At 40.5% G+C, this 27,283-nt stretch overlaps 1 protein-coding gene across 1 annotated transcript in view; it reads right to left on the minus strand.

The window, feature by feature from the left end:
• INO80D (INO80 complex subunit D) overlaps nucleotides 1-27,283 on the minus strand; it is a 34,634-nt gene that overhangs the window by 6,411 nt on the left and 940 nt on the right. The window contains exons 2-10 of the mRNA XM_080346757.1: nucleotides 26,812-26,881; nucleotides 19,471-19,566; nucleotides 19,118-19,364; nucleotides 13,188-13,939; nucleotides 10,135-10,243; nucleotides 5,760-5,984; nucleotides 3,689-3,798; nucleotides 1,946-2,079; nucleotides 298-515 (exon numbers count right to left, since the gene is read on the minus strand). Coding sequence (XP_080202883.1) covers nucleotides 298-515; nucleotides 1,946-2,079; nucleotides 3,689-3,798; nucleotides 5,760-5,984; nucleotides 10,135-10,243; nucleotides 13,188-13,939; nucleotides 19,118-19,335 — 1,766 coding nt within the window. The 5' untranslated portion in view covers nucleotides 19,336-19,364; nucleotides 19,471-19,566; nucleotides 26,812-26,881. The remainder of the gene's footprint in view (nucleotides 1-297; nucleotides 516-1,945; nucleotides 2,080-3,688; nucleotides 3,799-5,759; nucleotides 5,985-10,134; nucleotides 10,244-13,187; nucleotides 13,940-19,117; nucleotides 19,365-19,470; nucleotides 19,567-26,811; nucleotides 26,882-27,283) is intronic.

Here is a 27,283-nt window from a genome sequence, read left to right on the forward strand (position 1 = left end):
TTCCCCACACCTTTTATTTTTTTCTCTATCATCTAGGAAAAAAAAAGCCTTCCGAAAGTTTCTTTAGGAAGCTTACACTTAACCTATTCATTAAATACATAATATGGGCCTTGAGGAGCAAGACATTTTATCTATCAACCTCAAGAACTGCTCAAACAACCCACTCCAAGGTTTTTTCAACAGGCACAATTTCTAGTCCCGCTCCAGCTGCCGATCAGCACGGCAACATCACACCTTTACACAGCGCTCACTGACAAGGTCTTGCAGCGGGCAAACTGGGGCAGGGCTACCACTGACCGTATGTGGGGCATCTCTACTGGCAGTGAGACACTGGTGGGCATGGTGAGGTTCCCTTGGGGCACTGCAGGAGGAATGGGTTTCTGGGGCCGGCGTGGGCCTCGCCTTCTCTTCTTCTTGTGTTTTTTGGTAAGTGCAGGCGGCTTTGTTTTTTTCCTGGGTTTCCTCTGCTGCTGGTGCTGAACTTTACGGGAGCTGTCGCCTCTCAAGAAATTGTCCTTTGGGAATAAAACAATAGCAATGGAGCATATTAAGAACAAGTACTACTTTCTTTGATTTTTTTCCCCTGGTCATTCCAGACACTCACATGTAATGCAAGAGACACTGCTAACTTACACCCAGGCAAGGTTATGAAAATTAAGCTGTTTCCTTCCCCATTGATCCCAATGGAAAAAAAAAACCACATAGACCAAGGATGCTGAATAGGAGATCATGCAGTGTCACTTGAAAAATCATCATAGCAAACCCCAACTAAATCAGCACAAAAATGTAACCTTTGGCAGCATCCCTGTAAGTATTAAAGACAGAACACTGTTGTGAGGTGGTGATAATGAGGATCATGTGCAGCAGCTGAAGCCACGTCTTAAGTGCCCACTGCTGTTAAAGAGGGACGTCACTTAAGAAACTGAACTAACGCTGTAGGATGTGGGCAAACAACTAAGGTCTCGTTGCTTTTGAACAGAAGTCACTGACCGATTAAAAAATAAATCAAACCATCATCAGTTTTCAGTTGACAACATACTGGGCATGGCAGAGGATTGTATGTGCTACAGATATAAACCCTGAGAGGCACGCTGCAGATTACCTGGGAGACGGGTAACATCCCAGACAAATCTGTGCAGCCCAGACCCTCACATTTTAATCCAGAACTCTGTAATTCATAAATATTGGAAAGGCTGGACAAAAACAATAACAAAAAACCCACAACAACCCAGCAACAGAACAAAGAAAAAGGGCTCGTTTACTCCTAATGCCTTGAAGGAGGGGCAAGACAAAAGCGAGTTTGTGAATCATCCTAGAACCTTTGTTCTGGATGGGAGGTATAAAAGGAGAGCAGAGGATACCATCTTAATTTCTGCATTCTCTCAACTTGTAGTAGTCCATTGCTTTTTCTCTGGGATGCACAGATCCCTGATGAAGGTTAAAGATAAATTCTAACAGTCACCAAAAAGTAAATGAAGTAGCAAAACTGCTACTTGTATGCTTCTAGCTGCTATCTACACTTCCTCTAGAAGATAATTCGGGCCCCACATGCTGAGAATGCTTGAGATGCAGTGTTCTTACTATACCACACTCATACTATATTCAGATCCAAGGGCCAGGAGTGAGTCCAAATATAATGACCCCAGGATGTCTCACAATGATTTTCCATTTCTTGATTCAAGAGGGGAATCAAATTTCTTCCAGTGAAGGAAACTCTCAGGTACACTTTATTATATCCTCAGAAGTATGTAAAAGATTTTCACGACATACTTTCTGCTAATTGGGGATGCTTGGCAAGTTTTACCCACTTAAGAAAAATAAAAGGAAATGAGCTCTTAAGCTCATAAACTTGCTACTTGTCAAGCAAGAGTTCACAGAAAGATGGCGGTTAAAAGTCCTGATCATCCCAATACACAAATAATTACAGTTTTGGCTTCGTACTTACCATTTTTTTGGCATGTTCTTCGCACAGAGGTGTCTGATGTGTAATGTCAAAAACTGGCACAGAGCACTGTTGACCATCCGCAAACTTGGCTGTGCAACTTGAGAAGAGCTGCTGAGAACGGTTCAATAAGATATCTGTGCGTTTCTGCATCAGGAATAACACACGAGGCAACAATGGAGGAACGCCCTTTGATTTATCAATCTGATGAAGATCAGAGCCTTCAACTCTATCTGTCCATAGATGTTATTTTTAATGAGTACCTTAACTTTGTTATTCGAGTTCAAAGCTAGGTAAGGCTCAAACCCAACTTTTTAAGTGAAAAGCTGCATTCATGCAGAATCTCTAATGATTTTATTATATATTGAGATAGTTTTATGGAACCAGCCATTTCACTAATGAGTTCCTAGCAAAAAGAAGCCTTTTCCTGGAGTCCTAATCAATAGATCAATAGTAGCAGTTGGAACAGTGTAGTCAACAGGACTATTTCCTTACAGACTAATGACAATCCATACTGAAACATTAAAGAAAGAGTATTTCTTAATTCAATCTTTTAAGGTACATTCTTGGCATTTATCTTTAGTGCACAGACAAAGAAGTTTCAAGATCCTTCCTGCTCCTCTGAAAAAAAGATGTGCAATCAGACAGAAAGGTCAAGTAAATCCAAACGTAAGCGTGCTGAGATTTCCTTCAGAAAAATCCCCTGCAGGAGTCAGAATGTTTCCAGACTCAGAGCAAATCAAACAGATACTTCATTGTGTTTTTTCAAACAACATTAGAAGCACTCCTTCCATCTTGAATAGCTCTCAGACTTCAACATCACTATATATGTTCAGAAAATGTTAAAACACAAAAGAAACGACAAAGGAAAAGGAAAATGTGCAGAACAGTCCAGATGGCAAACCTGGACAGATGGGTCAGAACCAAGACCCTGCTCATTTCCATTGAGAAGAAAAGTACAGATGGAAAAAATGGGTACTAATGCAAAAATCACTAATCTTGACTCCTCTGCTCTACACGCACCAACGAGCACGACCACTTAAACTTTAAAATAATTTCTAAAAAGGAGTCACTCCAACAAAAGCACCAACAATTCTTCAGCTAAAAACTAAAATACAAAGTCTGCAGAACTCTTAAGTATTCCAGGTCAGGAGTCTGCCTGTTTATAGTCTTCAGAATCAAACCTCACACCGAATGTGCTCCCTCCTTTCATTGACTCTTAACATCCTTTTCAGGCTTTGCTTGAAATCCTGGGAACTCTTCCTCATCTAGAATTTGGATGCTGTGACTCCTCCTATTCTGCTTCTTTAAACAACCCAAAGTGTCAAATTTCTATCTTTCTAGTCAGTGTAAGCCATCCTTTAATACTATGTGTAGAAACTTATTCCCATGAACCCTTCACAGGTAGTTAGTCTATTGAAACCTTCCAAGAACTATATGAAAGTCATAAGGCTGAAAGCCACAGGGTTTGTACCAAGTCATCCATGAAAGGTGATGATTTTTGTAATGCTTCCTGCATCCACTAAATACAGCTTACAAGGTAAAATGATGTGACTATAATAGATACCAGTGGCAAACTACTTACCTTCACTGCCTAAGTACTTGATGATACACTAACAAATCGGTATTTCTTTGTGAAAACGTATTTGTCTATGCAAAAACCTATCAAACAAGCAAAGAAAAAACCCTAAAAACAGAAGAGCTTCCATGCCTAAGTGCGATTCCCAGACAGGGTTAAGAGGATACGCTGAAAACAATGCCTGGTGAATGGAAGGGCCTTGTTAGTGCACTGTTCTCCCTTCGAAGTCCCACTACAGGTTGTTGGTTCTGCATCTCTCTGCCTCGCTTGGCTTGTGCTGAAAAAAAAAGCATAAAAGAGTTTAAGGACAAAAAAAACTCAGTCTCAGGTGGTTACTTAGCACAACTCTTGCACTGAAGGTGGCACAGTAGGATGAAAAATCATAACACACACACACACACACACACATGTGACATGGTCCATATGGGTGCACTCTACACAGGATACAGAATAAATGACAATGGCAGGTGAAGGTGCAGCCACGGTTACAGGATTATTGTTTATTTCACAGGGCTTTCATTGTAATGATAGGTGCTGTGTGCTACTACCATGTTACACCACCTTGCAACAGAGCCAAGGGCAGCAGTAGGTGAGTGTCAATGCAAGTGACCCTTAAAATGAGGTCAATTTTTAGACTACTATGTACTGGGTATGCCTCCATGGCCAGTCAAGTGCACTTCCAAGCCTGCTCGTAAATCCAAACATGCCGAGCATCCCCAGAGCTTACATGCAAGCATGTGCTCAGACAAACTTAGACTGAGCTCTGGAGTGGCAGAGCCTGAGCGTGCTCAACATGGGTAAAAGCTCCTCTCCATCAACATCCTACAGCCCAATTCACCAGCAGGTGCCCAGGGCAGACAGCGGTGTGGATGAGTACTGCAAGCGTTACACAGCTCGCTTGGTGTTCGCCTGCTCTCCAGGCATTTGTCACCTTAATGTAGACAAAGCTGGCGATTCCAGGGCTGAATTTCACCTCTGTACACGTTGTTTTGTAGGTTGACAAAAAGCTGTCTGTAGCCTGACTGCTTTCCTTCAGCCATTTCTGTCATCGACTGCACTTTGACTGAGCAAAGTTTTAGTTAGCAATATTACTCCTGTGAAAAGTTTCGTAACCGAAAAGACTCTGTGGTTACTTAAATCAAGCAAAGCAGTGATGGCAGGCACACCTGGCTTTGCCAGTCAACCCAAAACAATATAATCGGTTTTGTGTAATAAAAGGTAAAAACAATGTGGAAAAAAACCCCACAAAACTGCAAGAGCTTGTCAGTTCTGGGAAGATTTTGCTGTAGTTTAAGTTTGGAGACATTTACACAACACCGTAAACCAGTAACGTACCTCTACATTACACCTCTGAGCAGCTCTTTAGCATCACATTCTGTGATTCTGTGATCACTCTGCCCTTCCAACAATAAAACTTTCCACTGTTATGAACCATAGCCCACTGTCCAGGAATAAAATCATCCCATAACCGTAATATACTCTCAGTACCCTCTCCGGCCTGCCTCTCATGTCAACCCCCCCTAATCCCCACAGTCACACATCCTGTAAAACAAAACCATAACAGGTAAAGGATGCTGCTGGCACCCCAGACGTAATGCCAGGGTTCAGATTTACTCCGTTTCTGCCCAAATATGAATCAACCAACTCTCAGTATGCTGAGAGCTGGAGGGATGTTGACATTAGCTAGAAAGAATTCCCACAGAAGGTAACCTTCAGAGTTGTTAGAAGATATTTATTTCATTGCCAAGTTTCATTTCATGTTAGATTGAGTTAAATCTAACAAAAAACATGAGCTTAAGTTTGATTTGCTGGGAAAAGAACTAAGAGGAGGTCCAGACTTTTCAAAAAAAGCTGTCTGAAAATTGAAATCTGAATCGAAGCAGTGAAGCGCAGACCAGACTGCACACCTTGTAAAGAACTGGGCTTTGTGAAGTATAAAATGTTTGAAGGCAGCCAAAATATATAGGTTAATTAGTTAGGATAAATTTTAGGAGGCCACTAACTTATTTTGTGACATTTAAGAAATCAGGCCCAGATACGGCCAAACAAGCAATCCATGTTTTAAAACAAGCTGCGGAATGCTTGTCTTCACGGAAAACACTGTTCGTTTGACTCCACTGACAGGGATTTCTATGCCACAGTTTTTCTGCCTTGTGCACGCCTACCAGAGCCCAGCCTTTCGGTGGCTGGATTCTCTGCCCACCTCACCCTGCCCAGACCCCAAGTCTCCGGTCTAACCTGGTCCAAGCACACGTAGCTCTTCGCAGTTCTTGGATGAGTTGCCCAGCGCGCTCCGGCTCTCTGCTGGCCGCCTGCAGCAAGGCTTTCCGGAGCGAGTGCCGGCATTTCTTCTGACGAGATTCTGCCCGCTCCAGGCGGCAGAGGTGCTTGTATTTCTGCTGAAAGTAAGTGCAAAGTCTGGTCACCCTGGAACTCCTGTCATCTGCATTGTCATCGTCGGACCTGAAGGAGAGGAAATAAAAAACAAATGGGCTTTAAGTTTTCATTTATTTCTTTTTTTCGCAAGGAAACCAATTTGTTATTTTAATAGAATTATGAAGTTGGCATCCATCTTCTAGCCCCACAAACATCCAAAGGCTGAAATCAGGTAGGGATGCTTAAGAAATGGTAAAAGCACAATCCCTTTTGAATTCTAAAGGTACTTACCCTTCTTAGTATGTCATTATTAGAGATTACATCAATTTATCATCAAGTCTGACACATTTAAATGTCTGGAGCCTGCTGTTCAAAAAAAAATCTATACCGTTAACCTTTATTTACTGTAAATGTCTCAGCAAATGAGACAAACTCTTAAATCAAAGTGCAATTAATGGAGAGGACCAGGGTGGGGAACTGTGTAGTGGAAATTTATTGCAGAAAGGGCACGCTGGAGAAGACGGTCAAATTCTGACAAGCACCAAAACCGCTGACCTTTCTCAATTCCTCTTACTTTGCCAGGTGGTGTTTTCCTTCCTAAACCAAAATACACGTAGAGCCAGCAGCTGATACTTCTTTCCCCTGGCTGCCAAGTTAAAGTTGAGTTACAGTACAACCATGGAGAAGAAATTAATATTTAACTCCAAAGATATCGAGGGGAAAAAAAAACTAATCAGACCAGGGCTAAGCAATGACCAGATGAAGGACCGATCCAATTCCTTGTTTGCTTAAGAAAGTCTTTTCCTATTTATCTTGGCTTTTGGAACGTCTGGGCACATGTCGACAAGACCATCGAACCATGTCAACACATTCAGTGAAATGAAGTGAAAATTATGAAACATATTAAAATCAGCACTGGGACACAAAGCTGACCACAAGTAGCTGATGACACAAGAAATGCAAAATACTGGCCATGACATTTACTAAATAAAGTATGATCCTGAAATGCAGGCAGAATAGCTGTCCTGAAAGGCAATATGACTAAAAACTACTTTCCGTGCCGGAAAACCTTGTTCCATTCACGCACAGGCTAAATTTAAGAGGCTGCATCCACCTCCACTAAGGCTGCCCACAGAAACTCCACAGAAACAAATGCTGCCTTGACACAAATGCACATTTTTATCAAGTTTTATGTAAAGTCAATCATACCACGCATTTTGTTTGTTAAAACAGACTATTTTCTAGAAGCATGAATTACAAGCAATTAATCTCTGCAATTAAATGCTTATCAGCAAACACAACCTGCTAGAAATGCTTATCATATGTAACGTTTAAAACATTTTCACACTGAATATGAAAATAAAATACACTTTTAAAATCTCTTGGGAAAGAATGCTTAGAATAATTTGTGTGCTATCTGAATTTTCCTTTTCCCAAGGTATTAATAGAAAACAGGAATACGTGGATGGGATCAGTTAGATATAGGCAGGTCTAAGGCCTTAGATATTTCATTACTACTGTGGGGCAAAATTTTTGAACAACATTGCAGACATACAGATTTAATTTTAAATATAGTTACTAATGAACTTTAAGAAAAGACAGGAATATTTCTAAGGGGGGAAAAAAAAAAAGTGTTTATTTTGGATGGAGTGGTTTTCTAATGTAAATGTTCCTGTACTTGAGACTCCACTTCTCTCCCATTGAACCAGACAGAAAAAAGCCGCCCTGTGTTAAAATACTTAGAACTGAACTTTATGAGATCATTTTTACAAAGTAGATGAAGACATACACACAGGATGTAGAAAGAAATCACGCCTGCACTGGATAAGGGCTTATTTTGAGGCAAACAGTTTCCAAAAGCTTTTTCAGGCTTTTGTTTCCAGGCCAATAAGATTAACCAAAGCAAATTTATATGTTCAAAGAAACCTAAAAATATCACAATAAAACCACCTTTTTTTTTTTTCCCCCCTAGGCAATACTGAAACTGAAAGGTACTTTTATTGTTGTCCCTTCGTAAACAAGTTTACTAATTTTTATTTCGTTTATTCTCTTAAGCTGCGTATTTAACTTCTGAAGTTCGACTCGAAGTGCGGCATTTCATTTTTTAAAAGTGTATGCAAACTGTTTGATAGTTCAAACGCTGCTTCCCAACCCTTCCCTTCATGATCGTGGTGTGTAAATATGCTGAGTGCTCACGAAGGAAACAAAGGCAGCAGGAAAGGAAGAGCAAAAGGGTTGTGTGAGCATCCAGAACGTGCTCCCTACCCTGAGACACACCAGCAAACTCAGACAAAAATGAATAGAGAAAAGAGAGCTTTAATTTTACGATGAAAAACAGTCAGTAAATTCCCATAGGTTTAGGTATGTTATTTCAGAAACTAAAGGTTTTAGGAAACAACCCCCATTGGTTTTCTGGTAAAATTAGCCACCAAAATTCAGAGCCGTAACAAGTGGTTGGCTACGTCAGGAGCCACCAGTCTGCATGGCCACATCAGATATTTTAACAAATCAAACCACCCAAGAAATAGTCTGAACTAATTCATCTTCAGCAATGGGCAAACCACACTGCACAAGTGTCAAAGTGAAACATTTCAGGTAATAAAAACATCTCCAGAAGCTCACAGAATACGAATTAAAGCTTTAGAAGGTTGACATTAAGTGGGTGTATCAATGTTTATCCCTAAACAAAATGAGGAAAGTTGCTGAAGAGCTAACACTGGGGAGGCTGATGGAAGTACAAAAGCAGCCAGTACCATCAAAAAAATGTATCCATCATGATTAGTTAAGACAGTGTTTAACTGATGTGCACGGAATGCTAGAATAGAACCGCAAATGTCAAGACAAAGTATTATTTTCTCTCAGTATGTGAAAAGAGTAGGAAGAATCCAAAGGAAGTTAAGACAAATATAAGACAAAACACACAGAGATGACCTTTGTAAGTTGACAAAAAATAGGGATCTATGGAAAAACCAGATCAAATGTCAAGGAGAGAAGAATGTAAGGGAAGCTATTTAATAGATATATCTGCTTTGAAAATTATGTATGATTTAAAAGTCTGAAAGCCTGTTGGTGTTTTCCCAAAACAGCTTATTTAAAAGTTGCCTTTTAAATTAAAAGTGTTTGTGAAAACTTATTCCTTCTCTGACTGCTGATACCCTAAAAAACAATGGTCATTCATAACAGAAAAAAAGCATTTGTTTTAAAAAAACAAGGAAAGTCTACACACTCTACTATGCTTTGATTCACTGAAGGCTTCCAGTATTTAGTATCCTGGTGTCTGTCCTGATGACAAATACAGCTTTGGTGTTCACCTTGTGGACAATCTTTAGGGATGGTAACAAGTTCTGGTAAGTTTTAGAATTTCCACGTAACAACAAAATAATGTTTCCTTAACATCATTACTCTAACTGTGATATTGAAAAATTAAACAAATGGGAGAGAGTTGCGGCATGAAAAAATCCAGTCGCATAGTGAACCGTGTTATAGAAACTATGTACATTTAAACTCCGTTGAGACCCCAGTTTCCTTTTGTTATCAACATGCCTTAGTTTTGTTACAATACTATGCTTGGGATGCTTTAACTTTGCACTTATAAATAAATTTACATTTATAGATGATCCTGCTATAGCAGTTCATGGAGAACACCATAAGCCTTTCTGCACCAGCCCCTAATACCTGCTCTGCTTATCCCTTGAATCTCGTCACTTCCTTTCAATGCTCCCAACTATGTGACAGAGGTTTATCCAATACTCAATTATGAAAAGAAATGCCATGCCCTTAAAACACAACAAAAAACCCCACACATTAAATCATCCTGCACAATTACCATTAAATGAGTAAGTTTCCTAACAATGTTATTCACAAATAGTAGGAAAGACAAGAAACCAACAGCAACTCCCTTCTTTTGGTTCTAACTCAAGAAATGCCTCTATTCAGCAAGGCACACAAATTCATGAATAAATCCCACTAAACTCAATTAAATTTAGGCAAATAAGCTTAAATTCTTTGCGATGCATCCTTCTGATCGCAGACTGCACAAAGATCTCTAAGTTTGGTGGAAACTGGGACAGAAGACAAGTTGGTTCATCGATCTTCCAAACAAATGAGCTCAAGCAATCCTTTGTTTCAGTAAAGCAAAGCAAGTGCTTCGGTTCCACCGACTCCACTTGAAGTGAAGCTCACATTTACATGATTTATTCCATTGAGGCCAGCATGAATAATAAAGGATCATACTCACTCATGTCTCTCATAGCCGAGGGTTTCTCGGATAGACCACGCAACCTGGTAAGGGGAGGTTTGCTCTGAATCATCCCACTCTTCTCCACTGTCTTCAGACCAGTCCAACCCTAAGGGAATTGAAAACATGAAAGCTGGGTGAAAAATTTATCTATGTCATATAATTCTCTGAACAACCTCTGGCACAAAAGAGTAGTGTGTAGTAGAGTCACAAGCATAATTATGTTTGATCAAAACACATAATATTCTCAATGACACAGGAAAATTTACAGCAACAGCTCCGTTACAGTGTGCAAATAGCACACACTGATTTTTTGTCAAATTTGAGTTTTCCTTTTAAAATCCTTACTGGCTTCTTTATCCATAAGCAGTGGAAGAAAAATCATCAGCTTTCTTAGCCAAAGAAAAACATCACAAGTTTTCACAGCAAGCACATGGAATCTTTAGAGACAAGGTAAGAGAGCAGTTCCTGCCACGAAGAACTCACTGCCTGGCAATTTTTAATACTATGTGATCTAAATAGGCCACTTCCATGTCTGTTTATATTCTGACCCCTGCTCTGTGGCAGAACACAGGCAGAAGAGGAAAACTATAAGTGATGATACAGTAGGATCAACTTATTTTATGCACTGGCAGCCTCAGTTAGTCAAGCTGAACACAATTGTTGAACAGGACAGCCAGAAACAGGGTCCAGTAAGTTCTCAGGTGAAACATTTTATCTGGAGCTTGATCTTTTGCAGTTTTTTCTACATCCAGTGGAATTCTTGACCATTCCTTGCAGCAGGTGGGACAAAACCCCGTCACTGCACTTACAAGCCAGTGTTATTACTTTTTCACTTGCTTGTGCGCTTCTCGAAAACGAAGCAGCAGTTGGGAGGGAGTTAAGGAGAACTTCATTTTTGCTAAAAATAAACTATACTATATCTGAGATGATTCTGAAGTCAGATGCTTCAAATTTGGGAAATGCATCAGTACTTGGGTATCTACTTTGAGAGACAAACACACATGCTTGGAATACAATCTTCAGGAGTGCCTTCGGCATTGAGAAGCAACACTAACACAAACCAGAAATCTCAGAAACCCTCTTTCTCAGGAATTTCAGCATCCTGAAAATTCTATTCTTGCTTCTATTTTTAAGACAGGCATTTGAACTAAATTAAGATGTTTTAAGACATTTGATAAAATGCCAGAATGATACTTTCAATGTATTTCGTTTTTTACTCTTGCTGCTTCCATAAAGGAACCAAAAAACTCTTAATTATTGGATTAAGATGTCCACAATGGATACAGTGTAGCCAATTATCTACTCAAAGTTTTAAAATAAAATCAGAGGTTGGATTGTTTTGCTTCTAATGGGCACTACAGAAATGGTGGAACAAAATCTAATCCAGATTCAGCTATACTCACACTGCAGTTACATTAATATCCAATTACATGGCCCTGATGCAGGTACACATAAAACTGGCTGCATCTTTTGAAAGATTCTGTGCAGTCATTCCTAGTGCTACTCCAACATAAAACAGAAATCCTGAAGTTCTCTGAACTGGCATAACTACTCTTTAATATTAAAGGCATAGTATGAATAGCAAATAGATTTTCCACTCACATGATTAATACGTGAATTCCATTACTTTGCCAAATATAAAATGTCCTAATTGCATACACATAGTTATGCATTTGCATAACAGGACATTTATAGGTCTATTTTTTTCTTTTACTATGCCTCTTCTTTATGAAAATGTATTCTCTTCACCCCTTGAGAGTGTCAAACATTAAACACAAAGCGATTTTTCTACAGTCTTTCAAAACACAGGTCACTTTCTAAGCTATTGGGGTCTATGACACTCGCAAGTGCCTCTGGAGTTGCCATTCCTCAAAAGACCTGCATTATATATAGGACCATCAAAGTGCTTTTCTGAAGATCAATGTCCTTTGGAGACATCCTATGGGATGCTAATTATTAATATCTTGTGAACAAATAGTCAAGCTATCCCATGAGTGCCAAAGGGCAGATCTTAATAGCAAATTTTAGAAGGTTAATTGAAATTGCAAAAATTACAGATGTTTGCAATTAAGATATTATATGAAAAACGTCAGATTTATCTGAAGGGGTTATTTTCTTAAGATCATAAATGGCATTCCTACTCTAGTAGCACACACTGACTCCTGTTTCCCTTCTTCCTGTCAGTATTTTACTTGTTAGAAAAATATGATCTAAAACTAAGCAGAAAAGTAAGGTAACTTTGGAGGGTGAAGGAGATCACAAGGACAGCTCAGTGCACCTACGTCTGTACTCACAATCAGACAAACAAGCCACAAGCTCAGCTAAAGCTTCACAGAGCTGTACTGCTGTAGCAGCAAAGCTGCTTGTACTCACCCACATTTTTGCAAGTGGCAATTGATCATAACGGTTTCTAGATAATAAGGAAGGAGGAGACTTTCTGCACTGGTACGTGGACAAGTCTCCATGACTCCAGTTACCTTCTGTAGCGATGCTGCCCTCCTGCAGCAGCCTGTTGCTGTTGTTCACCCGCATTCTGGACACAAATAGGCCCAGTCAAGAAAAACTCTCTTGTGCTCCCATTTTCCCAGTCAAGTCAACTGGAAGCTTGGATCTGCAGAGACTGATGGGCCGCATCTCCAAGCTTCTACCTGCACTCATTTTGTAACCTGCACTTGTCATATATTTAACACTGAATCTAACCTTGTCTTCTCCTGTAGGTTAACAGCTGGCACCACCTGTACTACTCAAGTTGCAAACCTGTAGGATATCTGTATCATCCAAGCAATGCTTCCTACACCTCAGTTTGGTTTCTCAGATGGTTAACAGGACATTAAGAAGAATAAACAACGAAAATGCCATAAACCGTATGTGATGGGTCCAGGCATTCCCTTCACAGGGAACAGGGCTAAAGAAATCACCAAGAGATTACCTAGTTCAGGGTTATTTTGTAAGGACCATAGCTAGCAGGGCAGGGCTAGTGAGACATTCCCCTTTGGTCTTTTGGTTTCAGGTTAAAAAATAAGCAGGCAACACATCGACCATCTACCCACCTAAATGCGGAAACAGGTCAGCATCCAGCTGCTGTTTTCGAGTGCACAGTTTCACCAGTCTCTGTAGCCGGCTCACGCAGGATGCGTGCGGAGAGAAGGCTGTGGCTTTCATGAGGACCCGATCAGTCCTTGGAGGGTCCGCGACAGGAGCCCTAGAGGGTGGTAGGAGAGGCAGAGGTCTCTTGTTAGACAACTGCCGGGCTTGTGCTATAGTGTGTGTGGTGGGTGCCACTCCCTGCATTGGTAGGCTGGTGTTCGGAGGTTGAGGTGACTTGCAGACTACACCCTGCGGTAGCCCCGTCGGCTTTAACGAAGCTGATGAAGGTGGCAGATGGGAGTGCTGCTGCTGCAGAGGCTGCTGCTGCTGCAAAGGTGCAGGAAGGGGGCTAAAGTGCTCTTGGCGAACTTTTAAAATCTCTGTCTCTCTCTGGCGCTGCCGGTTTTGAGCCAACTTGCTCTGCAACTTTTTCCTCACTGTTGCCCCTTTCTTCAGGTCATCATCCTCCTCGTTGAAAGCAAAGGGGTCTTCTAATTCTGCCTCCAGGTAGTGGAGAGGAAGCCGAGCCCCTGGAGGGGACAGGGACATCCCGTCCAGTCCATTGGGCATCTTCAAGGCCAGGGTGGGCACTGTCAGACTGAAGGGCATAGCATCCATCTGATGCCTGACCTTCACCTCCTCTATGGGATCATTCTTCTTCTTCCTCTCCTTTTTCGGTATAAAGCCAAGTACCTGCAGGTGGCTGTTGCAGTACCTTTGGAAAGTAAAAGGAGTCAGTCATTAACCTAGCTCTTGTAAGAAAAAGCTGAAGAAAACAGACATCACTAAAGGGAAACCCACAGGCACACCCATCTCATGAATTTAGATCAAAACACAACAGGTTTTATAAGAAGTGTACACAACAGATAACTGTGGTGTTCCCAACCTGTAACAGAAAACAAAAACTTATACAAGTGACAATTTGCAGTCTCAAAAGTCTTCACTCATTATTCATAAGAGATTCACACACAACCATTCAAAATATTTACTCCAATGGACTGTCTGATACACAAAACTGTAACAACTCAAGCCATTAACTCTGCTCATTTCAAAAGCTCCTAGGAAAAAGTACATTGAAAGCTGCTTCCTTTCATTTGGCTGTTCTTTCATTGGAAGTAGTTAATAATGCGTGTGCTGATTAAAATGTTATTACGAATTCCACTGTAGTGGGGAGCAGTTTCTTATATGGACACTCTCACTAGAGATACCTGCTGAGATGGGTCACTGTTTGCACTTAATGAACAAGTAGCATAAATATTTAAGTTCTCTTTTAGTAGTTTAACATAATGAATTTTGTAGCCAGAGGATTAGCTGTGTGTTTTTCAAACAAAAATCTAGTTTAAAAGAAATTCTCTGCTGATAGAAAATGCTACCATAATGCCAGGAATCATACATACAATCCACAAACACAAATTTTAAGCTCTTCTAATATAAAACAGCTTTGAAAGTCATGTTGTTCAAAAAGTGTGGGGAGAAAGTCTTTGAAAGTTGCTCATTAAAAGTAAGAGTTACAAATCATAGCCACAAATAACATACTAAGAAGTAAACAATTTTTGTCTGATTAAAACAAGCAGGTGATAGAAATGTAGGAACCAATATGTGATCCTTTGCCTGCTTCACACAGACAGGCCCTCCTGCCCCTGCAAAATGCCACCAGCAACCAGACTGCTGCCCTTTCAGCATCCCGTCTATAACCTGCAGCTTATAGATGAAAACAAAGGTGAGGAAAACGTGGTGTCTACATTGGGGTGTTAATGAACAAGCTAAGGACATAACCATGATGTATTTATGGACATGAATAAGGACAAGATATGGAAATGCACCATGAAGGTATGAACAGTATGAATCTCAGAAAAGTAAGCTTTGTTCAACAAATAGGTTAAAATGAAACTATTCCTGGTCTTCATGGAGCAAAAATAACAGAAAATCCCAAACTAAACCCCCACAAAAGGTTTAACACTTCAGTTTAAGTGATTTTCAACTTGCTGTTCCACCCCTGAAGAAGCAATGTGTGAACTGCTTCTACAGTGGCCATAAAAGGTGAAAAAGAAAAAGCAAATTCATATGTGCTCCTTAACAATTTCCATACATGTAGTTTCTCGAGGGATCCACATCCATAAGGATTCACAAGTCAGAAAAGGCTGAAAAGTACTGCTACTTATTATTGTCTAAATAATTTGTTTGTTACATTAAGTTGTAAGTAATAAACAAATCTAAATGAGGCAAGCTGGAAGCCAGCAACGTGTGGAGTCCTTATTACAATACACTGTGATACTGTAAATTCATACTGAGAGATGCACTTCTAAAAATGAAATTATATAATGAGGGCTCCATAACGAGGGTTCAATAAAGCTTCCCTTAAAGTCAACAGCACTATTCCCGTAATTAAAATTAAGCACTTTTTAAATACTTTGTTTGAACAAGACTGAGGAGATCAGTTAGAACAGCACTTTAAGTATGACAGAAGAAAAAACAATATACAGACAAGACAAATTCAAGGGATTTTTTTTTCCCCCTCTTATTCCAATAAAAAGAGGGGTTTGCTCAATGTGAATGTTGCCTTTACATTGTTCAGAATTTAAATATTGCTACCTTGTGCAGGAGCAAGGAGGTAAAACTGGCCAGGCTGTTTTCTTTGTGAAAACCAAAGAGAAAGCAAAACACAGAAAATGTGAATAAATCCATTAAAAGGCAATTAGCTTGCTTACAACTGATCATACTGCATCACGGAAAGCCAACAATATCTTAACATAGACATCACCTCTAGACACAAACCCACAGAATGGCGTTTTAGTTGGTCCTGACCCAAACTGGCTCCAACTTTATGCAATGTGCAGAGCCTGGTGCAGACATTGGCTCTGCTGGAACCAGTCTAGAACTAGCTGAGTTAAGGCAATAAACTCCTTGGATGAGGCGTAAGGCCAGGGAAGGCATTAGTAGTTCTTACTCCATGGAGACAGATTACTGGGAAGACTGGAATAGCACCTGCAATGAGCACAGTTCCCTTCATATGGTTCTCATCCACCTAGGGTCAAGCTGGCCCTACAAGAGCCAATTCTGATGGCCCTGTCTTAGTGGCACAATTTGTCATTTCTATAACTTGCCTGTGAGTTACTCTCAGCTGAGTATCTAACACAGTTTTCCCCCCACTTCCTTACTCAGCACCACGCAAGTGAGGTCAAACGCAGTCAGTACATAAGGTAAGAGCGGTGGGTTGATATCCACTAAAACTATCATAACGTGAGGCACGCAAAGGGTGATGGGCTCTGATGGTTTCAGCTGGAAACCTTCCCAGATGACTGGAAGGGTAAGGATCCACACAGCGAGGTTTTCCACCTACTACTGCGTTCTGCTTCCCAGTACATCCCTGACTGGTATAAAGTTCTGCCACTTGTTTAAAGGAAGATCCAAATAAACTGGAGAGCATCTTGCACATTAACAAAATATTTAAGGATTCTCTTGAAAGAGGAGAATTAGAGAAAAAATGGTGTTTAAACCAGCTAAATTGTAATAACCTTATATATAGAAGTTAAGCTGAACTTCATTATCCAAGTGTGTATTTGGATAATAATTAGGAGATGTATTCAGAGGAAATACAGACACAGAATCCATGTCTGTATCATCCCGTGTATGTTCTTTAAAAAAACAAGACAATGAATAGAGAAACTACACTTCAAATCAGGCAACGAAGCTATGCACTATTAATAGGTTTAATTTGTAGTAGAATGCTAATGGTTAATAAGAAATCTCATAATATGGCAGCATATTAAACATCTTTGTGGCTGGTAGCATCTCATTTGTCTAGGGTCAAGTGATAATTTTTTTAATTATCTGTGGACAGACTATGAAGCTTCTGGCATATAATGCATGCGACTTGTTAAGACATTTTATCTTTAAAAGCATATAAGAAGACAGCTGTCAGAGCATCATACAGCCTGCTTCTGATCATGTACAGTTACATGTTGAAAATTGTGACAAAATGACCATCTGACAGTAATTTTGTACACAGAAAATTAAAAGCTACAAGTTAAGGACTCAAACATAGCAAACATCTTTATATCAAACGGAGTGTGAAAAAAATCTCCTAAGAAACAGATACAGGTTTTCCTGCCAAAAAATAAGTTTGGAGAAGGCAAAGTCTTATCATTAGCATTCATTAAATTTTATTGTTAAAATCCAACTCTGCCCTGAGAAGCAGTCTTTCAAAATATTCTTTCAAACTATCACATCTTCTCATTTGAAATTAAAAGTTTATTTTCTCCTTCAGACACCTGCTGTCCTCTTCAAGTACTGTAATGTGACACTCACCAGGCAATTGAATTATTCTAATATAACATACACCAGATGTCATGACCACACTTCACTTTAACTTGAGAAAAATCAAAAAGAACAAGTGCGAACTCAATTCAAGGTGTAAAGAAAAATCTCAAATTCCATGAGAACATATGAGACTTTTAAAAGTGTCATTAAGTACTACTATTTCTATTGTTTTTAAGTCTGACCCCTGGTAAACAGCAACTCTGGCTCAGTCAGCTCTTGCATCTGAAATTACAGCATACAATTTGCACTACCAATTTCCATGATCATTTCGGCGAGCTTATTTCCAAAGAGCCTCAATTGTACAGTAGCAAAGAAACAGTCACCGACTGTCAAATTATAGCTTAAAGTTATTCATCTCATGCCATTTAAGCGTTTGCCCTACAGCTTTTGACAAACATTCGTGGGGTTTTTTTTCCTCACTTCATCAGTCTCCTCAACTGAAATGGCAGGTGAAGTGCAAGTTAATTTAGAGCACGGTCCAACTGTTGTTTCAAACAAGAGAGGGAGCTGCGAGCTGAGGAAGAAGTTCTATGTAGGGCTCAGTGGGAGCACTGCTAATAACGCAAAAGGTTAGTGAACAGCAGCTAATAATGTGAAAGGTCAGTGAATAGTGGTTTGATTCTTTTTTGGCATATTTTGTTTCTATTTTAGGTTAAAAAAAAAAATCGCTTGCAACAGCCTCAGCTAATTAACACGCACATTAACTAAATACTGAGTTACCAGCAAAATGGGCAACAATGGCTGTGAAAAATTAAAGCAACATACAACTTGCAGACAAATTCTGCTATTTTAGCCCAAGCAACACCAATGAGACTGGTGCTCAGGTCTCGAAAAGCAAGGAGGAATGTCCTTGTGGTTACAGTATGGGCTGCAATTCAGGAAATCTGATTTGAATTCCCATCTCTCCAACAAATTCAAGCACTATCTCTTGCAAGGCATTTAATACCCAGGCACCCTCATTTGGGCAGGGAGCGGGAGTGAACTGGGGAAGCAAAGAAGAAAAGGACTGGACAGCACTTTCCCAGCTGGTTCATCTGTTCTCAATATTTACTTTATTCCAGTAATACAAAACTACAGATCGGTACCAAATCACAACCACTAAATTGTAATTCTGGATTTGTCCCCAAGCGTCACCACTCCCTAAGCCCAGAAAGTACGCATTTTCAACTGTTTGTCCAGAAAAAGTGGATGGAAGCGTGTTTATGGCACGGCTGGCCAAACCAGCAGGCATTTTTAAGAGCATATACTGCAAGTGACAAAGCAAATTAATTAGAACAGCAGGTATGGAACAGCAGGTTGGACCCACAGTTTATAGTGAATTTGAGAAAAGCAATGAACTCTCCTGAAAACCTCCTTGGGAGTAAGTTACTGCCTGCTTTCTGAGTACTCGACTCCCACAGAAAATAAAATAAAGATGACTGGTCTTAAAATAAAACCCTCAAAGGAACATCCTGAAATTCAACCCATTCGGGCCAGTTCCTCCCTCATCCTGAGACCAGGTAGCATCTTAAAAGAAAACTCATGCCTGTATGCCAGACACTTCCCGCTTAGCAGATGCGTAACCACAACTCACCTACGGTCCTCAGATTTGGGGATGGGGTTGGTGCAGCGTTGGCTGTTATACTTGGCCACATATTCACATTGCTTGAAGGGGGCGGTCTTGTCCTCCAGAACGTGTCTGATACAGAAGGCGTAGCCGTTAAGTCGCCTCTGCTTGCACAGTTTGGGGCTATATGAGCACAAGGGCTTATTGTCAACCTCAGAGAAGTGTATGTGTTTGCCTTCATACATCACGTGACTCTATTCCTTGTGAACATCAGCTGAAAGAACCAAAATATTAAGGTAAATCACATAAGGAAAAAGAATTTCATTCAGTTGTAGGTTGCGTGTTTCATGTTGGCAGGAAAGAGGGACCCAAAACAATACCTGATTTTAAATCTTCTGGACCATATCAGTGTTAAGAGAGAGCCCCAAGGACACCACTATCCTGGAATGATGATGAATCAAGATGGAGCAGATTGTCTAAGGAAAACATCAAAAAGGTCAAAGTCAGAATAAAACAGACATTATTACTGCTTAAGTAGGCAGCCAGATGTAGCCACAAAACCTGTAGTTCAGCTCACACCCAATAAGCCAGATTCACTAGCACAATATGTAGTTTTCCATCAGTAGTCACAGATCTTTAGAAACACTGAAAGGAAATTATTGGGGAGAAAAAAACAGAGTTCTACTGCCAACACACTTAAACCTGTTGAACAAAACCCCGCTCATCTACCAGAAAGCAATTAGGAGCTACAGGCTGAAAAAGGTTAAGCATCAGATTAGATAACTTGCTTTCAAGAACCAAGTTGAATGATGATTAACCCATCTGTTTGCAGAGGTTTTACTTCAAGTATCTTTGCTTACAAAAACACTGGCGACTGTCCTTGCTCTGCAAAATTTTAAGTTCATCAGACAGTGTAAGAAAGCTTTTTTCTAAAAAGCTGTACCACACCTGACGAACCGTCTTCAGATCTTGTAGCTGCCCACAGCTTCTGCAGGCATCAATATACAGCCCTTCTTGAGGTCATCGTGGTTCTTCAAGAGCTTTTCCTACCTTATTGTACTCATTTTAGGTAAATGCAGGCATCAATAATGTCAGAGGTAGTATTCCCATCAATGCCACGAGGGCTGAAATGTGATTTCAGCAAGAGGCTCAGGGGTTTTTTTGACCCCTTAAAATAGACTCCTACAGTGCAACAAAATAACAAATCCATGCAATCACAAGGTACTTCTTCATTTCCTAACACTACGGAGTCTTCAGCGATCATCTTTAAAACAAACAAACCAACCAAACCCTCCACCCCAAAGCAGCTTCAAATAAAATTAACACTACACATATTCTGCAGCTACTTTGCTACGCCCAGCTCCGGCTGTAAAAGGCAGCTTTTATTCAGGAAGGCCATCCTGAAGCACTGGAATAAATTCTTTTGAACATGGTATGTTCTGCACTCGGTTCAGTTTCATATGTGTTATATACCAAGCAAAGCAACGTACATAGAGGTGATATTCAGGAAATATGTAATAAATCAGAGGCATGTGACAGATGTACAGGTTACCACCCCAACTAACATGATTGCAAGGACGGAGCCTGCACAGACTTTGCAGGAAAGACTCAGGTTCCTCTTGCGAAGGTACAAATCTGCTCTTCCCACTGTATGAAAGCACCTTGAGAAATCACAAGTAGAAAATCAACTTTAAGTCATCAGGGCAAAACAAAACACTCTGTCACAGCTCTAACAGTAAACTGCAAAACCCAGGCCTTTCATTAGCACGTATTTAGCTGTAGAAGCGGGACAGAAGACTACTAAACGTTTAAAAACACGCTTAAAATTCTTGAAAGAGTTGTATGTGCACACGTGCAGCATACGCAGCATACAGAATGGAGACACGTGCTATAAAATGTAACTGGCACAAGTGCGAGCAAACTGATTAATCATTTAATTAGTAGTTAATCATTAATATTAAGGATGATTTTGTATTTCCTCTTTATACACGTAGCTCCCTTTCCATGCACACACCCCCAGGGGCAAGGGCCTCCTGCTTTGCGGATCAACACAACACAAGCACCGGCATCTCATCCAGTTTCAATCACCTTTCCCAACTTCACTCAATGCAAGGAAGCACAGGAAAGTACAGAGCACATACTACATATATTGAAAACTAATCACTGACCCTTCACAACACACCAGTCCTAAGAACAAAAAAAGTTTATTGTTGGCTGTGCCCTTCAAAAAGATTGAATGGGAAGAGGGAACTATCTCCTCCTTAGCACGCTGAGCAACAAATAATCCTTTCAGACATCTTTGTTATGCCAGATACTGACTTACACTTCAGTTTATCCAGCAACAATGTGAAAGAAAATCATAAAGCCCTTGGTGACATGCCCACTATGGGAGCTGTGACCTCGCTTTGGGAGACAGCCCCCTCCATGACTATGGCAGCAAAGGTAATCAAATGAGTCTTAACTCTTAATTGCATCTCATACACACAACGAAGCTGACAGAAAGCCTTTTGCCCTGGACTTGGCTTCTCTCAACAGCTAACCAAAGCTTGTATTTGGTGGCATATTGGACAGGTTGAAAAACTTCCACGAAGGAGTGAATCTTGCAGTTGGGGTGACTCACATGCTACTCCATATTCCTTTCAGTTTTATTTACCACCTTCTTCTAAGTGACTACCATCATGCTTTGCAGAGTTTTTGACGGATCAATGACCTTCCCCTCTTTCCCACAAGCCAGTAATATTTCTTTTCTGAAGATTATCACGTGACAGACCAGAGAAAACAAGTTCCATAGGACAGTTCCAAAGTAAACAGTGAGAAATGCATACCTGGTGTGCCTCCGTTAAGCTGCTGTACAGAAACCGCTCCACAGCTCCCAGCCACTATAATCCTGGATTTATTCTTGTGCCCCCAGTCTTATTTTTGGACTTAACTCATAATTAAGTCTTATTTTTGCATTTAACTTGACTGCATCAAGGCAGGCACACTATTTTACTTCTCACTTCTCTGAAAGATACAGGGCACAAGCACAATGCCATATGAAACATTTAAGCAAAAATACTGACAATAATCCCCAGGGAAACCAATGAGCTTGAACATGGAATATTTGGGCCTATATATACACTAAGAGAAGCTCATGCAAATATAATCATGTTAAAAAAACTGATAGGAATCAATTAGTGCAACTACAGCGCAATGAACAAAAAGAAAGGTAATATACCTAGCAGCCAATGCTCTATAATAAAAAAACCCTACAGCAACTCTCTCAAACTTGTAATTATATCTTTATTGGTAGATTCTGAAAGAGTCCCTGAAAGACAGGGGAACTATGTGGATACATATCCAGGATCAGAGACTGAAGCTCTATTTAAGCTAAAAAGAGCTTTTTGTTTTTACTTCCATAGCATGCCACATATGTATATAACAAAGACATTTAAGTCTATTGATTCTGATTTAGTCTTATGCAGCATTTTATTTTGAACAAAATATACAGGAGTTCTGAAGAGAGTTCTGCTGCTGCTACATAAAAAGTAGCACAAGCATGGAATAGGCTCATGTCACTCCACTGAAAAGAACTGAAACTACACTTCGCTAAATAGTGGGTGGGGGAGAAATTATTTTTGTCCCATGGGATTCAGTAAGAGATGACGGAAACATGGACTTCCCCTGGAAAAATCAAACACTAAAGCAGCTGTACTTCACTGCAAAAATACCAGGGTACAAAACTTTCTGGAAACTGTTCTGGGTTTTGCATTTATACTCTACATTGAAGCTGCAGAAAGGTTTAACAGAAGCACAGTTCACACCTGCATACGCTCAAACTGGCTTTTGCCACAACCTATGAATGAGAAATCAGAGGGTGCTTCTTGAGGAACACAGATTTATTTTCCTTAAACAACTGCTTCTAAATAAAAGATTTGAAGCTAGTCAGAAGCAATGGGGCAAAAACAGAGAAGTGAACCCCCAAAAGTGTGCCATTGCCAAATAATGTAAGACCTGCCTGAGGGTTAAAAAGTCACTGTAGGGGATAAAGTGAATACAGAATGGCCATATACCACATCACACAATATTTGAACTAGGTGTACTTGATGAAGATAGTAAAGAGACTGAAACAATACATATTAAAATAGTATTTCTTCCTTTTTACTACGCATTACTGCTGGAACTTGCTGTCACAGGAGGCTATGGAAGTAGACAGTACCATTGGGTTCAAAAAGACCAAGGAAAAGTTCTCAGGAAACGGGAACATAGGTGATGTACCTGCCAGCACGTCTAATTTAACAAATATGGATGTTGGAGAAGAGAAGAAAACACTAAAAAGTGTCTGGGCTTTCATGCTCTTCTTAAATAGCATCACTCACTCCTACTGCCCAAGACAGAACAGTAGGTTGGATCAACTCCTGATCTGACCCAGCAAGGTATTTGTTACGTTCTACAAGACAACAGAAGGTGGTTTGCAAAGTGACTGTGAAAAAAAAATAATAATAATAATAAATGAAAGACCTAAACACACGCAGGTACAGCTCCCAACTGCTTTTAGTACCGGCAAGGAGGCCTCACCAGTTCCCTTGCAGCGCATACCAGCTCCAAGAGAACAAAGCCATAGCTCTGCACTCCATATACCCTCTCCCATCATACAGAAATTTGGTACCTGACATCATCTTGTAGTCTACAGGAACGCTGACAGCCAAGTCACTATTAGAAAGCCAAAAGCATTATAGCCCCAGTACTCAACCGGTAATTTTGAGGAAACACCATGCTGAAAATATTAGAATATTTTAAAGCATGTGGGCTGGATACATTCTTAAACATCTGCTCAGAATTTTACATTCAATATACATAAGACCCTTTTAGGCAATGGAATCCCCAAATGCGTTGTAAATTGCAAGGCAATTACATGTCAGTGGTTAAAAGATGTATAATTAAGAGGACTGAGCTCAGAGCTTCACACATTGCATCCAAACAAAAGCCACGATTAAAGAGGTCTGAACTGTGTTGTTTAGCATCTGCTAATCCTAGTGCAGATTTCACATTAAATTGCTTGGTGTGTTCATGACATCTCACAGACAAGGTACATATGCTTCCAAAATCACCAGCTTGGTGCCAGAAGTAGAATACGGATCTCCAAGAACCTCAGCTTTTCCACAAACACAAACAGCATAAACAGCAGTTTTGCTGATGGCTCAACTTGACCAAGAAAGAACAATTCCCTGCGTTGCCACTGTCTGACCCTCTTGCTGAGACTGAACAGGAAAACATAGATTTTTTTAAGATGTTTGAGCAACATGGAATTTCATCCACCCAGAGATGAACAGAGACCATAAAATCATTGCAAAAAGATTCGCATTTAAAGCCATCTTACAGTAAAACCTTTCAGTAGTATTAGTAAAAACGATATTATTAGAGACAAAGCAAAAACATTCCTTTTTTTCTATTTCACGCTAAGAGACCTTAGGCAACTAGTACGTCTCTTGTGAAGTGGTCTGTTCTACCAAGAGAAGCCGCACCACATCCAATTGTGGTCGACATCAACACCACAAACTTACAACTTCTGTCCCCGTTGTGTGATCTAACCAAAACTTTGGCTTATTTCTGCTCATTTAACAGCTCCATTCTCTACTATGTTCAGCTATCAAACCAAGCCTGCTACAATTCTGGAAACAAAGAGTCTTTCTGTCAGTAAAAGCGTCCAAATTGAGACAGAAAACACTGGGAAACAACCAAAGTAAAGTATGAGAATTCCTGTAGGGAACATCTTTATTAGCTAGAGTACAATCTTTACTCAATAAGACCTCTGAAGAGCCCCGCACAACTCAAGGTTCTGCACACACATGCAAGTACCTGACAGATCAAGCCACTTAACACATTAAGATCTTACTAGACATTTTTAGATACCACCTGGAACTATATTTTGGACTATTTTTTTTCATATGTTAAAATCTACCTAGGAAGACAGCAGCATCAGCAATGTTGTCCTCATTCTGCCTTATCAAAAAGCTTTCTACTTCAGCTCTGCCAAAAAGGCAGTTTATATTGCATAAGGATACATAACAGAAAAGCAGCAGTATATCTTAGGCAATACTGGTAATACCAATTATGCTTCAGAATATAATGTAATAAATATAGAACAAAATTTAAGTATTATACCTAATAATACTATCAGCAGCTAGAAAGTTTATACATTTGTAAGAAGTTTCAATCAACAGCAGAAAACATAAGAGGAAGAAAAACAACTCATATTGTTCCAAAACAAAACAGATTCTTCTTTTCATCTGATAAACAATACCTTAAAGAAAACATGACAAAGACACTCCAAAGCCTAAAAAACAACTAACATGTAAGACTCCAGGAATTTTAGAAACTCCAAAGGATTTCAGAAAAGATGCTAAGCAGGGAGATTCATAGCTGTTGCTAAAAGCACGTTCCTGTAGATTTCTGTAAAATAATTTCCTAAACATGGCTATTCCTGACCTAAGGTTCAAGACAGGCTCCATATCTTTGGAAGTTTGTTGAACACGGATTTCTTTATTTGAGCAGAAGGTCGCAGGCCCCAGCCCCGCAATCACATCCTCACCAGCAGATTCTCACGCTTGCACAGATGCACACGGATTTCAGGGTGGCTACAAACAGACCCAGGTTTTGCCAGGGCAGCCTTCAGATCAGCAACAGAGGGAACATTCAGGCCACTGCAACCTCGCAGAGAGGCGCTGTAAAACACTGTATCAAAATATCTAAACTATGAGCCTGAGAAAGAGAAGAGACTAAGCATAGCACAGCATACCTTGCATCTGTACTTAAAAAAAAAAAAAGCAAGCTGCAAATCCAAGACTTTTCTTTATTCAAGTAACAGATAACCTGCGCTTGCATATGAGGTTAAACAAAATACCTTAGTCTTATTTTAAGCCCCAATGCTGCAAAGACAACAAGCTTATTACCACACAATACAGGAATATTATTCTTGCTTCAGTGGGAATACTCGATAAATAACATAAAGTAGTGCAGCTTCTCACAGAGCAGCCTTTTAGCAGTTATAAGCTATCAAAGTTTCAATATGGTATTACAATAAATTTGTACCTCCTGAGGATTTACCACACTGTGAGAATACAGTACATGCAACTCCATAGGACCAGGCCCTATGTGCTAATTCATTCACTCATCATAAAAATATTGAAACAACAAAATAACTCCCACCAAGTAAATTTCGGGTTGCTTTCTGTAGGTGATTTAGCTTTACAATCAATAAATCTTGCCTGGTGTACATATATATTAGAAACAAACCACATAAAAGGCTGAAGATGGATACAAAAGTGTCACCAGGTTGTATGTGATAGCTTCATAGCAAACAGGAGCGCAGCGGTACCCGGTTGGTACAGCCTTAGTGCGAAACACTGCCGGGGTGCCCACGTTCAACTACGGGCGAATGATGTGTTGCCCAAAGTTTGCCGATTTTCTTTTTAAGCCTACCAATCCTCAAAAACTGAGAGCAGCCTTAAAATAAAACCTTCATCGTATGTTGTTAAGTAACAAAGTTAGAACTAACTATAGGTCTACATATTTTAATCATATGGCATAATAGAAGGCTTTAAGGTAAGCATTACTGTCATTTCCAAAATTCATTTGAGGTTACTTGTACAAAGACATTAGCATTTTGAGCTAAAAGACACATTAAGGAACACTTGACCAAAAGTAGACACCTCCCACCTTAGAAAGCAGAGCTACTTCACCTGTGCGGGGTGAAGCGCGTTGGTGGGGTTTCCACTGGACTCACTTCACAACTACCAGACGTTCTTCATCCTTGGAAAACAAGCATCCTTTCATTTTCAGCCCTGGGGGGGGGGGGGGGTGACACCTCACAGAGACCCCCCTGTCCCAGAGGGCTTGCAGGGACACCCAGGGTCCCCCGGCGGGGGCAGGACGGAGGGACGAGCCCCGTCCCCTAGCTGTGTGGGGGCTGCTGCTGCCCCTGTCCCGCTGGCGCCAGCCGGGGACAGCGGGGGCGGCCGAGGGACCCCGGCACATGGCGGGGTGCGACGGCGAGGCCGAGCCAGCCCCTCTCTTCCCTCCCTCACCCCCGGCTTCGGGGGCCGGGACCCCCACAACGTGCCGCAGCTCACGGGGTGGGGAGGGCAACGCTGACGGGCCTCCCCAAACCGCCCCTCCACCCCGTCCTAAAAGTTGTGAGGCGAATCACCCCCC

The sequence above is a fragment of the Nesoenas mayeri genome, assembly GCF_963082525.1.
Source record: "Nesoenas mayeri genome assembly, chromosome: 6".
NCBI lineage: Eukaryota > Metazoa > Chordata > Aves > Columbiformes > Columbidae > Nesoenas > Nesoenas mayeri.